Source organism: Bos indicus, chromosome 27 (assembly GCF_029378745.1).
Source record: "Bos indicus isolate NIAB-ARS_2022 breed Sahiwal x Tharparkar chromosome 27, NIAB-ARS_B.indTharparkar_mat_pri_1.0, whole genome shotgun sequence".
Taxonomy (NCBI): domain Eukaryota; kingdom Metazoa; phylum Chordata; class Mammalia; order Artiodactyla; family Bovidae; genus Bos; species Bos indicus.
Window position 1 is genome coordinate 27,292,689 of NC_091786.1, and position 15,916 is coordinate 27,308,604.

General features: G+C 36.4%; 1 protein-coding gene across 7 annotated transcripts in view; it reads left to right on the forward strand.

The window, feature by feature from the left end:
- WRN (WRN RecQ like helicase) overlaps positions 1 to 15,609 on the forward strand; it is a 128,311-nt gene extending 112,702 nt beyond the window's left edge. For 6 of the 7 annotated variants that reach the window (XM_070781358.1, XM_019953552.2, XM_019953553.2 and 3 more), the window contains 6 exons: positions 11 to 123; positions 2,124 to 2,238; positions 3,157 to 3,288; positions 5,861 to 6,023; positions 9,618 to 9,832; positions 12,876 to 15,609. In XM_070781358.1, coding sequence (XP_070637459.1) covers positions 11 to 123; positions 2,124 to 2,238; positions 3,157 to 3,288; positions 5,861 to 6,023; positions 9,618 to 9,832; positions 12,876 to 12,995 — 858 coding nt within the window. In that variant the 3' untranslated portion in view covers positions 12,996 to 15,609. The remainder of the gene's footprint in view (positions 1 to 10; positions 124 to 2,123; positions 2,239 to 3,156; positions 3,289 to 5,860; positions 6,024 to 9,617; positions 9,833 to 12,875) is intronic. The other variant, XM_070781357.1, reaches the window with a different exon arrangement.
- Positions 15,610 to 15,916: the final 307 nt, after the last annotated feature.

Here is a 15,916-nt window from a genome sequence, read left to right on the forward strand (position 1 = left end):
TTTTGTTCAGACTGCATTATATGGCGAATTGGTAGCAGCTAGGCAGAAACACGCCAATATGATGGATGTTCCTCCGGCTATTCTGGCAACAAATAAGATATTGTTGGATATGGCCAAAATGAGGTAAACTATTTACATATTTTAACTTATTTTCTTCTAACATAATAGATTCGTAAAATATATCATTAAGTGATATCACGACTATAGCTCCAGCAGTCACATCTGAGAAGTGGTTCCCAAATCTCCTGTGTTGATGCCAGTGATCTCTTCACTGAGCTTTAGTCCTACATTTCTATGAAACCAGCTGTTTTCAGCAATCAGATCAAGGATATATTATAAAATCTTAACACATTACCCACCAACCCCCCATATGTATGTGCATTTCATGCAAATACCAGAACTCTACTTTCTGAATTCCTTAATTTTGTTATTCATACAATCATGTTCCTCATCACGCCTCTTTAATACCTCTGATATTACTTTTACTCTTCTAATATATAGCCCCGTCTTTTATTATATAGTTTTTAGACTTTTTTGTTTAATTGTTCCTTGTGGAATCCGTTTATGCTTTTCTTCATTTTTTTTTAGTGACAGCATGGTAGTTCAGACCATTACCCTCTAATTAGTTTCTCTTTCATCAGTCTCTCTCTCTATCTCATCTGATATATGAATAACAAATTAATCTTTCTTTACCACACTTTACTTTTAACTAGTTTCTCAGTCTTAAGTGAATGTGAAGTCGCTCAGTCGTGTCTGACTCTTTGCGACCCCATGGACTGTAGCCTGCCAGGCTCCTCCGTCCATGGGATTTTCTAGGCAGAATACTGGAGTGGGTTGCCATTTCCTTCTCCAGGGGGTCTTTCCGACCCAGGGATCGAACCCAGGTCTCCCGCATTGCAGGCAGACTCTTAACCATCTGAGCCACCAGTTCAATTCAGTTCAATTCAGTTCAGTCGCTCAGTCATGTCCGACTCTTTGTGACCCCATGAATCACAGCACGCCAGGCCTCCCTGTCCATCACCAACTCCCAGAGTTCACTCAAACTCATGTCCATCGAGTCGGTGATGCCATCCAGCCATCTCATCCTCTATCATCCCCTTCTCCTCCTGCCCCCAATCCCTCCCAGCATCAGTCTTTTCCAATGAGTCAACTCTTCGCATGAGGTGGCCAAAGTACTGGAGTTTCAGCTTTAGCATCATTCCTTCCAAAGAACACCCAGGGCTGATCTCCTTTAGAATAGACTGGTTGGATCTCCTTGCAGTCCAAGGACTCTCAAGAGTCTTCTCCAACACCACAGTTCAAAAGCATCAATTCTTCGGTGCTCAGCTTTCTTCACAGTCCAACTCTCACATCCATACATGACCACTGGAAAAACCATAGCCTTGACTAGATGGACCTTTGTTGGCAAAGTCATGTCTCTGCTTTTGAATATGCTATCTAGGTTGGTCATAACTTTCCTTCCAAGGAGTAAGCGTCTTTTAATTTCATGGCTGCAGTCACCATCGCAGTGATTTCGGAGCCCCCAAAAATAAAGTCTGACACTGTTTCCACTGTTTCCCCATCTATTTGCCATGAAGTGATGGGACCGGATGCCATGATCTTCGTCTTCTGAATGTTGAGCTTTAAGCCAACTTTTTCACTCTATTTCACTTTCATCAAGAGGCTTTTGAGTTCCTCTTCACTTTCTGTCGTAAGGGTGGTGTCATCTGCATATCTGAGGTTATTGATATTTCTCCCGGCAATCTTGATTCCAGCTTGTGCTTCCTCCAGCCCAGCGTTTCTCATGATGTACTCTGCATATAAGTTAAGTAAGCAGAGTGACAATATACAGCCTTGACGTACTCCTTTTCCTATTTGGAACCAGTCTGTTGTTCCATGTCCAGTTCTAACTGTTGCTTCCTGACCTGCATACAGATTTCTCAGGAGGCAGGTCGGGGCCTTAGCCTTTGGTTGTCCTCTGAGACTCGAAACCTGATTACTTGTTTTATACATGGTTTTGGTTTCTGGAACAAACATTAACACATGCGTATTGAAGGCCAGTATGAAGCTAAATATCCATCAGCTTTGTTGCTGGAGTAGTAATGTTTCAGTGGTTTCTTGACTTTAATTTTTTAAAATGATAGACCTACTACAGTTGAAAATGTGAAAAGGATCGATGGTGTTTCTGAAGGCAAAGCTGTGATGTTGGCCCCTCTGTTGGAAGTCATCAGACGTTTCTGTCAAATAAATAGCGTTCAGGTAAAATACTGTGATTTACTGGAGCTCTGAGAGAATTAACTTTTTTTGACGATTTCAAAACATGCTTCAAAAGCATCATTTTCTCCCTTCATTTTAATTTCCATGCTGGACACTTAGAAATGAATTTGGAGAGTTTCTTTATTAAATCAGTTATAAAAACATATTAGTTACCAGTTTTTAAAAATTAAATATAGTTGACTTACAGTATTATATTAGTTTCATATGTACAACATAGTGATTCAATAGTTTTATATATGATACTCCAAAGTTATAAAATACTGGCTATGTGCCCTGTGCTGTATGTTACATCCTTGTAACTTATTTTATACCCAGAACTTTGTACCTCTTAATCCCCTTTCCCTATCATGCCCCTTCCCCCATCCCTCTCCCCACTGATAACCACTAGTTACATAATTAATATACTAAAATAGTTGTCAAGGCTACTGGTATCTGTTTATTTTGTTGAGAGGTTTTAAAATTTGAATGAATACGTTATTTTAGATTAATAAATTATCTTACTTTCAAATGTAGATAGAAATTAAAACTTCATTTATTTATTTACTATTCACTTCCAGGGGATTAGGGGACTAATTTAGAAGCAGTGTGGTCAACATTATAGTTCATCTGTATTCTCTCCTTTTGGCTTAAGGAGAAGACTGGGAATTTTTAGTTCTGTAACCATGTTTGCTATTGCAAATACTTTATTCAAAATTTATTCACTGTAGCCTATTTTACTTTTAAAAATCAATATGTAAAAAAAAAAAACGTTCTTTTTTGAGCTTCTCATAAAAAGAGAATTTGGGGCAGTTCCTTGAAGTTTATGTTATTTTTTTCCTTAATAGCTAATGATCATGTTTATATTCTATCATTATATTGATATTATTTTTGATTATTTGTGCTACATTTAAAATTGTGTAGACAGACCTCTTTTCAAGCTCAGAACTACAGGAAGAAGAGAAGAAAAATTTGGTGCTGGAAAATAAAGCAAATTCACTTTCACCGTCTATGGCCATTACATATTTTTTTTTCCAAGAAAAGAAAATGTCTTTGGTAAGTGTTACTTTCAAGTTAGAGGGAATTTTTAAATTTATCTAAATGTATTTTATCAGCTTTTCAGTATTAAATTGGGATAAATTTCTTATAATCCTACAGTGTTTCACATTGGTTCATTTTATAATTAATTTTAGAACAAGGTCATTTTCTTTTTCTAAGCCTACTTCTAGTAAAATCAGCAAGTATAGTTTGAGCATGATCATCTTACAGAGGTTGTATCAGAGGTACTGATTAACACATTTATAGCTTAGGGATGTTGAAGCAGCCATATTTTGAAGCTACTTTTTTTAATGGGATTAATAGTTAAAAAACTATTATAGTATGTACTGATAATAGATAATCTCTAAGATACATTGTTAAGTAGAAAAAGGAAGGTGCCTAGTGGTGTGAAAAATGTACATAAATGTGTATATATATGGATTTGCATCCTTATATATTTATAAATGGGTTTCCCTGGTGGCTCAGATGGTAAAGAATCTGCCTGCAGTGCAGGAGACTGGGGTTCAGTCCCTGGATCAGGAAGATCCCCTGGAAAAGAAAATGGCAACCCACTCCAGTATTCTTTCCTGGGAAGTCCTTTAGACAGAGGAGCCTGGTGGGCTACAGTCCATGGGGTTGCAAAGAGTTGGACATGACTGAGCAATTCTTTCACTTTCACACATATTCATGTATCCCTGTGTATGTATACAAAAGTGCATAGAATATCTCTGGAAGGATGTCCAAGAAGCTAAAAATAAGTTTTAAAAAAGCAACAAACTTGCTTTTCACTCTCTTCTCTAGTGTCATGGTTTTTTTTTTTTTTCTTAACTGTGTCTGCTTGATGCTCTTTGAAAGAAATCTGACTGCTGTGAAAAATGGCCATACTTCCTGTTTCTTCATCATTGTGGCACAAGTCCTTAAGGTTGTGGAGATTTTTTAAATACACAAAATGAAGAGGGTATCTTAGTGGCAGAAGGGCAGAATGAGGCTTCCCCCTGAGTTTCACTGATCTGCATTCCTATCCTCTCTAATGTTAAATTGATTTAGATCAGGCTGTATGGTCCAGGGCCTCTTTTTTCTGTTCTCTGTGTCTCATGCTGTAGGCTCCATTACACACTTTCTATTCTGTTTAAGATTCAATATAAATAAGAATAAACAGTCCCTAGCTTGTCTTAGTCATTAATAGATGTTCTACTTAGATAGCCAAACTCCTTAATTAAAAGTTTGAAAGCCATTACACAAAGAACCAAATAATTCCACTGTACTCTTTTTGAAACAAATTACATGATAAAGAGGAATTTTAAGTTCAGTCTCTTATTTAAACAGTAACATGTTAAAAATGCTTGTATATATATAATTGGACCAAATATGTATGGCAAAACTGTATGTAATTACTAAGAAAATATGGAATAGCCTCTAAATTTTTTGAATAAATTGTATTCTCATACTCAGCCAGGATATGAAGTTTCATATATTCCCTATTCATGGTTAAAAATATGAGGAGTGGTATATCTTCATTTGGGTCTTCTGCTATTATTTGGTTGTATATTATTGTGAAATATTGTGGTGTAATTATCTGTGCCTCCAGGGAGCCTGAGGGGGGGTGGTCTTGCTAGTTAAGCACAAAATTAAACATGCCTAAGGGCCAATTAATCAGGAGCTATAATACAATTAGTTTTAGGTAATATGATGCCTGGTATCAAATAACCCTGATATTAGGCAGACATGGAAGTAAGTAAAAACCTTCCTTTGAGTGATGAAGAATATTGCTTTACGTGCCCTGTTTTGTGAAAATATCAGCATTCATACACATACACTCCAAATTTAGGCTTTCAAGGTGTGTTAAAAAAGAGTATCATGAAATAATTTAGAGCTGAGTGATTGAACTTCCTGAATGTTGAGAAGAATATTTTATCTAACAGACACCTTAACTGGATTTGGAGCTGCATTTGTTTAAAAGCTACATAAATATGTAGCAATGTCCTTAATTTAGCACAATTCATGTTAAGTTCAGTACTAGGCAAAAGATGACAGCCCCTTGTAAACTGTGTGTGTTCTTATTTTATGAATAGAGCCCACTTAAGCACTTGTTAAAGTCTTTTTGAGAACCTTTTATAGAATACATTCAGAACCTGATGTTACCACTAAGCATTTTAGCATTTGTCTTCCTGTAAGTTCATGTAACTGAAAGGCCATGTGTTATTTCAAGTGTGCAGTTTATTGAGTTACAGTTTGCTGTATTTTTAAAAGGTCGTGGCAGCTATGAGACTTACGTGGAATGACTGTTCTCTGTTACTAATGGGTTTTTAAGGTGAATAATTGCAGAAGGGTGAGGACTGATCTCAGCTAAAGCTGGGTGGTTTTGCTTCATTCAATATAGGAAGTATACAAAGCAGCAGCACCTGGGGAGTTCTAGCATGTGAGTCATTTTGAAGAATTAGTTAAAATGAGAAATGTAAATGAAGGTTCAGTCCACTGTTTTATTTCTCAGTGAACACTTACTACCTGAAGGTTTTGGACCTTGTGTTTCTATACAGCACAGTGGAAGCTTAAAAAAAACTCACTGATTGTTTTGCTGCCCTTGCTCTAGAAGGATACAGCTGAGAAGAGGACTCTGCCTCTCACAGCAGTTGGCATGCACTTATCCCAAGCGATGAAAGCTGGCTACCCAGTCGATACAGAGCGAGCAGGCCTGACTCCAGAGATTCAAAAGATTATTGCTGATGTTATCCGAAACCCTCCCATCAACTCAGGTGATAACCATGACCCTTGTCTGCAGCCTTAATGACTTGAGTCATTGAACCCAGATGAAGTAAACAAGCAATCTGCTGATATTTTCCACTCTGATCACATTAACCCTTTATGCTACTATGAAAACTTCACTTTTCTAATGCTTTGTCTTGTTTTAGAAAAACAATCTTTCTTCCCATCATCACTCAAAGGAAAGTCTGAATCGGAGAAATTCTTGTTTTGTTTGTTTGTTTCAGCTTCTTATTACACCTTCCGTACCCATCGCCAAAACAGAGCTCTTTCATCCTTCTCTGATTTCTAGTTCATCACTTGGAAAAAAACATCCTTCCCCATAGCTTACTGACTCGTAGTTTCTTCCTACATCTTTCTGATTCCCTGTCATTGCTTTCACTGAACTAGCCTGTCTCGTCCAGGCAGTCAGGTCAGGCACTGTGCAATTGAAGGGATGGACTTGGGCCCCTTGTGGAAGGGTTTTCTCCTGTCATTATGCTGTGGAACCTCAACTGTGGTCAAGCCCCTTTGCCTTACAGAAAATGTTAAAATCTGCCTATTTTAAAATTATGATCCCTTTTTTACAGAAGTAAAGACGAGGTACATTAGAAGGGTTTTCCTACTCGAAATGTACAAACGTAAACTAGATGTATCATAATAATCCGGTAAATCTGATGAATTTTTTTGGACTGTTAGGACAGAGCAGAGGACATAGCAAAAGCCTCATCTCCAGAGCTGCAGTGCAAATAGTTAATTAAGCTTTTTACTACGTCAAACTCTTTCCCACTCAGGAATAAGTATATAGTTCTCCCCCCAAGGTTAGAAATAAGGTGAAAAAGATCACAATTACTACTATACTTAATTGATAAGTACAAAGGTATTTAAGTTACTTTCAAAGGCAGCCTTCATTCTAGGCCTGAACAAGACTTGACTGAAGAAGACCTCCATCTCTTCTGCTGATCAACCTAAGAGGCCAGGAGAGGGACAAACACAGGTTTGAGCAGGGAAACCTGCTCAAGGTTAGTTCCAGGGAACCTAAGTTTCCCTCTTTACTATATACCGTGTTAAAGTTGTTCTGCCAACTTTTATTTAAAGCAAAGACATATGCAATTTCTAATCCTGGTCGATGAGACCTTCAAGTATTTAAGGGCCTGTTGATAAATTATGTCTAGATCTTATTGGAGGGAGGAGACACCTTAACAGCTAATTCTGCTCCTGTGTCACAGCTTTCTGGTTATGTTTGGTGTCCCATTTAGGGCAGTCTCTATAGGGACCTATGTGCTAGGCTTGCTAATCTATGTAATAGTTGTGAGTTCATAACTGGAAATTAATGAATTGGCATTGTGTGAACTTGGTTCACCTGGCTCTGTCGAGGTTATTACTTGTTTGTAAATTTGAAAACCTGAGGGCCAGATCCTGTTCTGTAATAAAATACCCAAGGTCACTTAGCTGTGAGTGTCTTGTGAGGAAGCTAGCCATCTCTGCCGGTCACTCTCTAGTCTTTCTCACTACAGCTGCCATTTTACTGGAAGTTAAGGCAGAGAAAGGACAACAGTAATTACTGGTGGGGTTAGAATCATGATTGTATAAAATCTTTCTTTCTTCAGTGCAGAAGGAAATAGTATTTCAAAGAAAGTCAAATGCCTTCTTGCTCAGATGCCTGTTTGATATTAACACCCTAGAATTACTTTTTTCCTTATATATGTATTGTCTCTTAGGATTTAGAGAAAGATGTGTCTCTGATAAGCTATTTGATTATATACAATATCATCTGAAAGAGCTTGTGCAGTTTTCCCCCCCTTTTCCTATTTTCTTTACTACTACATATTGAGTATAGCAAATTTTCAGAGTTAAATATTAAAATGAAATTAATATTTCAGTTGAATTAATAAAGATATTAGCATAAATTGAAATTCCAAAGAACAATGAAATTTAAATTATACTTATTAAACACTTATTTCATCTTTCTGTCCAAACATTATATATACATTATACAGATAATGTGAAAATATATATTATTGTAGTTTACTTCCAAAGCCAAAATTGAGAACATTAAGATTCGTGAGCTCTAACTAAACTTTATTTCTTTCAATTGTACATTTATAGTCTGTAATATATAATTTATTGATGTGAAATTTTATTTTTGAATTCTTATTTTTCCATAATAAAATACTGTTTATTATCTCACTGGAGGAAACATTGTTGAGTTATAAACTATAATAAGAGATGAAGATATCCATGTCACACTAATGATTCAAATAGGTTATTTCATTCTTTTACTTAGCTGTAGCCATATCACCAGAGAAGGCAATGGCACCCCACTCCAGTACTCTTGCCTGGAAAATCCCATGGGCAGAGGAGCCTGGTAGGCTGCAGTCCATGGGGTCGCTAGGAGTCAGACACGACTGAGTGACTTCACTTTCACTTTTCACTTTCATGCATTGGAGAAGGAATTGGCAACCCACTCCAGTGTTCTTGCCTGGAGAATCCCGGGGACGGGGGAGCCTGGTGGGCTGCCTTCTATGGGGTCGCACAGAGTTGGACATGACTGAAGTGACTTAGCAGCAGCAGCCATATCACATAATTTGGTGTTTTAATGAACCAGTTTGTTGGCATTTAAATTCTGCCCAATCTTGAATTGATAATTTTCTATATTTTATTATGGCATGATCTTATACTTAAACATAGAGTATTCGAGAACAGAGAAATTATGTCTTATTATTTTCATGCTTATTTGCTAAATAGATTTTGTCCCTGTAACTTAATATTTTAAGGAATTCTGCACTTTTTTATTCTTTTAGTTTTTTTTCATGTTTACCTAATTTTAAGCTGCTTCTCTTATGGAGTTGAGATAGTAACTATGCCTGCTAATAAATGAAGCAATGTATTTAATGATGTACCTGGATAATATTTTGAAGAATTTTGTTCTTTCATTCTTAATGTGCATGTCCCTGGAAAATTAAGGGTGGCTTCCAAGGGACATGCCACAAAAATAAGGGTAATTTGATCTCTTTAACCGCTGAAGGAGTGCAGGCAGTGCTCATTGTTTCACTTGATTTTTCGGGAGATATTTTCAGCCCTTAATTGTGTGGAAAGTTAGGGCAAATAAGATCTTAAAATAAAATCTATCTTTCTCAGAAAACATATTCAATTAATAGACATTTTAAATAGTTGATATGTTTTGTTATGCTTCAGTATCCATTGAAAGAATCCTTTTTATTAGCATCTTATTTACAAGTATGATTAGCTTCTATCTTAAGAATAAATTATTTTAAAAAAAATTAGCTTATAATTGATATTTGGAATTTGAAGCATAATTCCTTTAGAAACGATTCTATGGATGGTGGTTTTGATTCTCAGTTTGAAACAGAAGTTCTGCAGAGTGGATGAGCTGACCTGCTCGGAGGCAGGAGTGCAGGAGTGAAGGGGGTGTGTGCTTACTCCATTTCCGATCTGTGAGGGGGTAGGCATTTGCAGGAGGAACATCTTCTCTGACCACCTTCCTCCTTCCTCTCTACAAAATATTTCATTATTTCCAGCTTATAGGTTTTTCTGTGATGCTCTATGTAATTTACTTTTAAATCTTTTAAAAAATTCTTTTACAGATACAAATAAAATTAACCTAATTAGAATATATGTTCCTGAAAACATTGACACGTATCTTATCCACATGACAATCAAGATCCTGGAAAAAGATGGTGACCACAGAATGCGATGCCACTCTTCATGTGATCCCAACAAAAAGCGATGTTTCCCCGACCCTGAAGAGAGCTCTTCAAATTCTAAGAGAACCAAGGAAGAAGTAGACACTAAGACCAAGGTGTTAATTATATGTAGAATTTTCATATACTGTCAGTGTTCAATTTCCATATCCTAATACCACAATGTTGTATTTTTTGATGTGTTACAAATTCTGATAGAAGGTTACTTAAAAAAAAAAATCTCTGAGCTGTATTTCCTTTGGTTTTGTAAATCTGATCTGAGAAAAGAGATTTTTTTTTTAATGACAAGAAAAGAAGAATATAATCCCATCTATTCTAGCTTATTGTGTGGGAATGTCAGCTTAAATTTTACATCTACCTTATATTGACTGTATAACCTGGAAATGCCCTTTCTTTCAGGGACTTCCCTAAAATTTTGGGGTCCAGTGGTTAAGACTCTGTTCTTCCAATGCAGGGGGCACAGAGTCAGTCCTTGTTCAGAGAACTAAGATCCCACATGCCTTGTAGCATGGTCAAAAAACCAAAACCAAAACCAAAACCCAGCTTCTATTATAAATACCTCTTTAGATGTTGGAATTTGTCTCCCTCCTGTTACTCTTCATTCTCTGTTCCTGTTACACTGAGTCTCTCAGGTACAAGGGTAGTTGTTTCTCATGGCCCTGGGCACAGCCCAGTGCACTTTTGCATGATCAGAGAACGACCATGAGTTTAGTAGTATTTTACATGGTATATTTTATTAAAATCACATGCTTTGAAAACTATTGTTCTATGATTTATCTGAGATAAATTGTAGTTAGAGAATAACTCTTCTTTGACACTGTGACTCTACCAAATGATTGCAAAGACTTGAAAATTTGACATTTAATTTCTTCTGGGCCTAAAGTTCAGTGATAAAAGTTTGTGAAAATCATAATTAACTCAAAAATTACTTTAGTTCACGGATGATAAATTCAGCATAGCGGTAGGTGGTTGCTACTATTTATATTAGAGAATTAGGAACTTTATTTCAGTTGTAATCTTTATAAGATTTCCAACAGTTAAACTCTTTTTCTCTCAATAGCTTAAAAATAAGAGGGGCTGGTTTTTTAAAACTGTCCTTCAGTTAGATGTATATATATTCATGTCCTAGATAACCTAATGAAATTTGCTTACCTGGAATTCTTTACATTATTTTGGCAATTGATTAGCTATAAGAAGGGCATTAAAGAAGATATATGTAGGGCAGTGGTAGTGAAATTTGGCTGCTATTCCCAGCCTTTTATTTCTGAAATCTGTATACAAAGTGCCTAAGACCTTATTTTTTTCCCAGCTGTATCGGTCAATACAGGAAAAAGTGTAACTTGTTATTTTTCCTGAATACTGAAGCACATTTATAGTGAAATATTGTTTCAATCTCACATTAACATTTTTGCTTCCCTCCTATTGAAATAATATCATATTCTGACAACAGAGTGGAGGTATTTTTTTTAATCGGGACATAACTGCTTTGCAGTGTTATGTTATTTTCTTCTGTACAACATGAATCAACCATGTGTGTGTATGTAGAATGGGGGTATTGTGGAGAGGGTGGGTAAGTGGGTGGAAATCATACTAAGCTTACTGGATTTAGCCTTTTCTTTTTCCCCATTTAGGGGAACAAGAATATTGAGGCTGGGAAGTAGATTATGAGATGAGTGAGCCAGCCAGACTGTTTTTCTTCCATCCACCTTCCAGTATAGAAAGCTACTCTGAGCGCTGTAGAGTCTGTTGGAGGCCAAGTTTCAAGATCCTTCCTGTGTTAACATTTGTCTTCTCTACCGCCCTGGGTTGTATTCCTTAGTCTCTTTCATTTTACGATTATGAGGCTTCTAATAAAAGCTAATGTCAAAACAAATTCTCTTTATTAGCTGATGCATCATTAGGTTTACATCTGTTGTGACTGCTGTTTACTGGAGGAAGATTATGTCTTGATAATGGTAGTTCTGATTAATATACCAAGGCACACAGTAGAGTCTTCAAATATGTTTTTTTTCTTTCAGATAAGTTTTTTTCAAATAAGATTCTTAAAATAAGTTTTTTAAAAATTGATGGCAAGTTTTCTTAAATTGAAGCTTTTAAATTTTGTTTATTTCAGGTTGTTTAAAAAATTTTTGCGTTTTAGTATTTTTGTCCCATTGCTTTTTATTTCTTCTTAAGGGAGAAGAAATTTCTGTTCTCTATATGTTGGATCTGCTTGTGCAGATCGTATAGTAGGCAACCACTGCCTTTGTGTTTAATTTTTTCCCCTAAAAGCTAGAGACTTTTAACTTAAAATTCTGAGGCTTCATTTGGTGCATGGGACCCTCTAGAATTAGACAAAATATTGTGCATGTGTACATTTGTCTTTTTTCCCTAAGTGGATCCCTAGTTTCAGCAGATCCTCAAAAGAGTCTACAAAACAAAGATAATTTTTTCCCCCATTTACTGAGCAAATATTTTTTGAGTACCTGTGATGTCTCAGCAGTTCTGCAAGGCCCTGATGATGCCTGAACTACTCCGAATTTGTCCACCAGTGTAGATGTACACATTGTATGCTTTTTTAATTGCTAATATAACTCTGTGTGTGTGTGTGTGTGTGTACACATGCTCAAGCAGATGCCTTCCTCCGAACATTAAATTCACCATTTTGGCATACCCAAAGTTAATATGGATCTGAAATAATATCCAGTTCTTTCCTTCCCAAATGAGAGTCTTTTTTAGACACTTGAGTGTCTAAAAACATGTAAGAGGGTGGCAGGTAATTGCCTAAACAAATGATATAGTGATTTTGTCTCTCATGTGTTTACTTTTGAATCAGAAATAAACTCTGTAGATATCATTATTTTGTTTTATTGAAAAGGGAATGATGATGGGTGTATATTTAGTAACAATGCAGGTGATGTAAGAGATGTGGGTTCGATCCCTGGGTTGGGAAGATCCCCTGGAGGAGGGCATGGCATCCCACTCCAGTATTCTTGTATGGGAAATCCCATGAACAGAGGATCTTGGCGGGCTACAGTCCATGGGATCCAAGTCGGACATGACTGAAATGACTTAGCACAGCACGTGTTACTTGCCAGCAGTACAAATATATATATACATATATATAATATATATACTTTTTTTGTTGTTTCTTTCCTGTAGACTTCGTCTGAAATGTCCAAGAGAAAATTACCTTGGTGGTTTGCCAAAGGAAATGACACCTTACCTGATACCAGCAAGAAATCAGTGGCCAAAACCAAAAACAAGGGTCTTTTTAGTTAGACTGGCAGCTGTCAGAGGAATTGTATGTCCTGCTGTATTATAAGAGGGAAGCTGTATTTCATTTCTGAAAAGAGTAGGGAGTGTTTGTTTAAAAATTATTCTAATTTTGAAGTAAAACTCATCTATTTATTGAATAGCTGGCATTTGAAAACAGTCTTGGGCAAGCCACATAAAGTTGAGTCTTCTGAGGGTCTGAGTGAGTGCCTCCTAGGACAGAATCTTAAGTTACCTTCCTATGAGATTGCTTTAAGAAATCATGTCATTGCCTGTTTTCTAATCTCTTCACTTATTCCCATAGTATGTTTGGAATATGTAATGTGCAATGATTTAATATATGTAACAGATTAGGAGTTGTATAGTGATTATGTGTGTGATATGAAGTATTCTTGTATTACCGAAATTCTGTCTTATACATGAAGAATGTGTAATTATTTTACAAATTGTTTTTTTATTTTTAGAAGAAACTCTTGTACGCATTTTAAAATGGTGCTAGTGGGCCAGACCAGTGAAAATGAAACGTTTAGGGTTCTGTGTAAATAGAGAAAAGAATAGACCAAATGCACTTTGTATTTTACATATGATTTCTATTATTTTTCAAATAATAATAAAAACTCTTTCCTACTGAAAATTTTAAAGATATATATTTTCTTAAACTATCATTTATTTAATTATCATTATGAACAAAGCTAGTGGAAGTGATGGAATTCCAATTGAGCTATTTCAGATCCTAAAAGATGATGCTGTGAAAGTGCTGCACTCAATACGCCAGCAAATTTGGAAAACTCAACAGTGGTCACCAGACAGGAAAAGGTCGGTTTTCATTCCAATCCCAAAGATGGGCAATGCCAAAGAATGTTCAAACTACCACATAATTGTACTCATCTTACATGCTAGCAAAGTAATGCTCAAAATTCTCCAAGCGAGGCTTCAACAGTACGTGAACTGTGAACTTCCAGATGTTCAAGCTGGATTTAGAAAACGTGGAGAAACCAGAGATCAAATTGCCAACATCCACTGGATCATAGAAAAAGCAAGAGAATTCCAGAAAAACATCTACTGCTTTATTGATTATGCCAAAGCCTTTGACTGTGTGGATCACAACAAAGTGTGATCACTGTGATCAGTTTTCAACAAAGTGGACAATTCTTAAAGAGATGGGAATACCAGACCACCTGACCTGCCTCCTGAGAAATGTGTATGCAGGTCAGGAAGCAGCAGAGATATTACTTTGCTATCAAAGGTCCATCTAGTCAAAGCTATGGTTTTTCCAGTAGTCATGTATGGATGTGAGAGTTGGACTATAAAGAAAGTTGAGTGCTGAAGAATTGATGCTTTTGAACTGTGGTGTTAGAGAAGACTCTTGAGAGTCCCTTGGACTGCAAGGAGCTCCAACCAGTCCATCCTAAAGGAAATCGGTCCTGAATATTCATTGGAAGGACTGATGCTGAAGCTGAAACTCCAATACTTTGGCCACCTGATGCGAAGAACTGACTCACTGGAAAAGACCCTGATGCTGGGAAAGATTGAAGGTGGGAGGAGAAGAGGACAACAGAGGATGAGATGGTTGGATGGCATCACCGACTCAATGGACATGAGTTTGAGTAAGCTCTGGGAGTTGGTGATGGACAGGGAGGCCTGGCGTGCTACAGTCCATGGGGTCGCAAATGGTGGGACATGACTGAGTAACTGAACTGAATTACTTTGAGTACCTTTAACTTTTGATGATGTTGGAATTTGATTCTAATATCTCTTTATTTAGCACATGTAACTGAAATATCCAAAACCCTGCCACTGATTTGGGTAAATCACAGTTGATATAACTTTAAGCAGTTCAACATGTAGCATTTACTTGACTTCTTTGTAAATAAAAATAGCTGTTGTTAATAAAGAAGAAATACACGTTTATTGTAGAAAAATGAAAAAAATCCAGAAAAGTGAAAAAAAAAAAAAAACTGAAGTTCCCATGGTAGGTAATTTATTAACCCTTTTCATATATCTGGCCAAGCCATTTTATATTCACTTCTTTTCTTCATTACATGAATAATACATGAATGAATATTCTTTGTGAAACATTCAAGCTACACTTAAAACATAAAAGTCCCCCATATTCCCTTTTCCCTGCATCCCAGTACAAGCCCTTTTCCAGGTAACCCCTGTTGAATATGTGACGTACAGTTCTCCATAACCATTTCTTCTGCATTATGTGCTTCTGCGTGTGTAGCTACACATACATTCTTGTTTTTTTACTTTTATTCTTATATTGAAGTACAGTTGATTTAAAATTTATATTTGTTTTAGGTGTATAGAATAGTGATGCAATAGTTTTATAGATTATATTCCATTTACAGTTATTGTAAAATGTTGGCTATATTCCCTGTGCTGTACAATATGTTCTTGCAGCTCATTTATTTTATATTTAGTAGTTTGTACCTCTTAATTCCCTAGTCCTATCTCACCCCTCCCCATCACCTTACAATTTTCTGCAACAAAGATTATTTTACTTAGTTTATTGTGAAGATCTTTGCATGTCAGTATATGTATCAGTGTGTTTTTGTTTTTTTTTTACAGCTATATACTATGTTATTTGGTGAATATACTATAATTTATATAATCACTACCTGTTAGTGACTTTGTTATTTTTTTCTATTTCAGATTATTTCAAGAAGTATAATTATTATCAAACACAAACATGTTCTTTATTATATTTCACTTGGGTGTATTATGAACGTGTTTTTCCATGTCATTAAATAATCTTCCACAGAATCTTTTTTGGGGCCTTCTACAGTGTGGTGCAGAGAAGGCAGTGGCACCCCACTCCAGTACTCTTGCCTGGAAAATCCCATGGATGGAGGAGCCTGGTGGGCTGTCGCCCGTGGGGTCGCTAAGAGTCGGACACGACTGAGCGACTTCACTTTCACTTT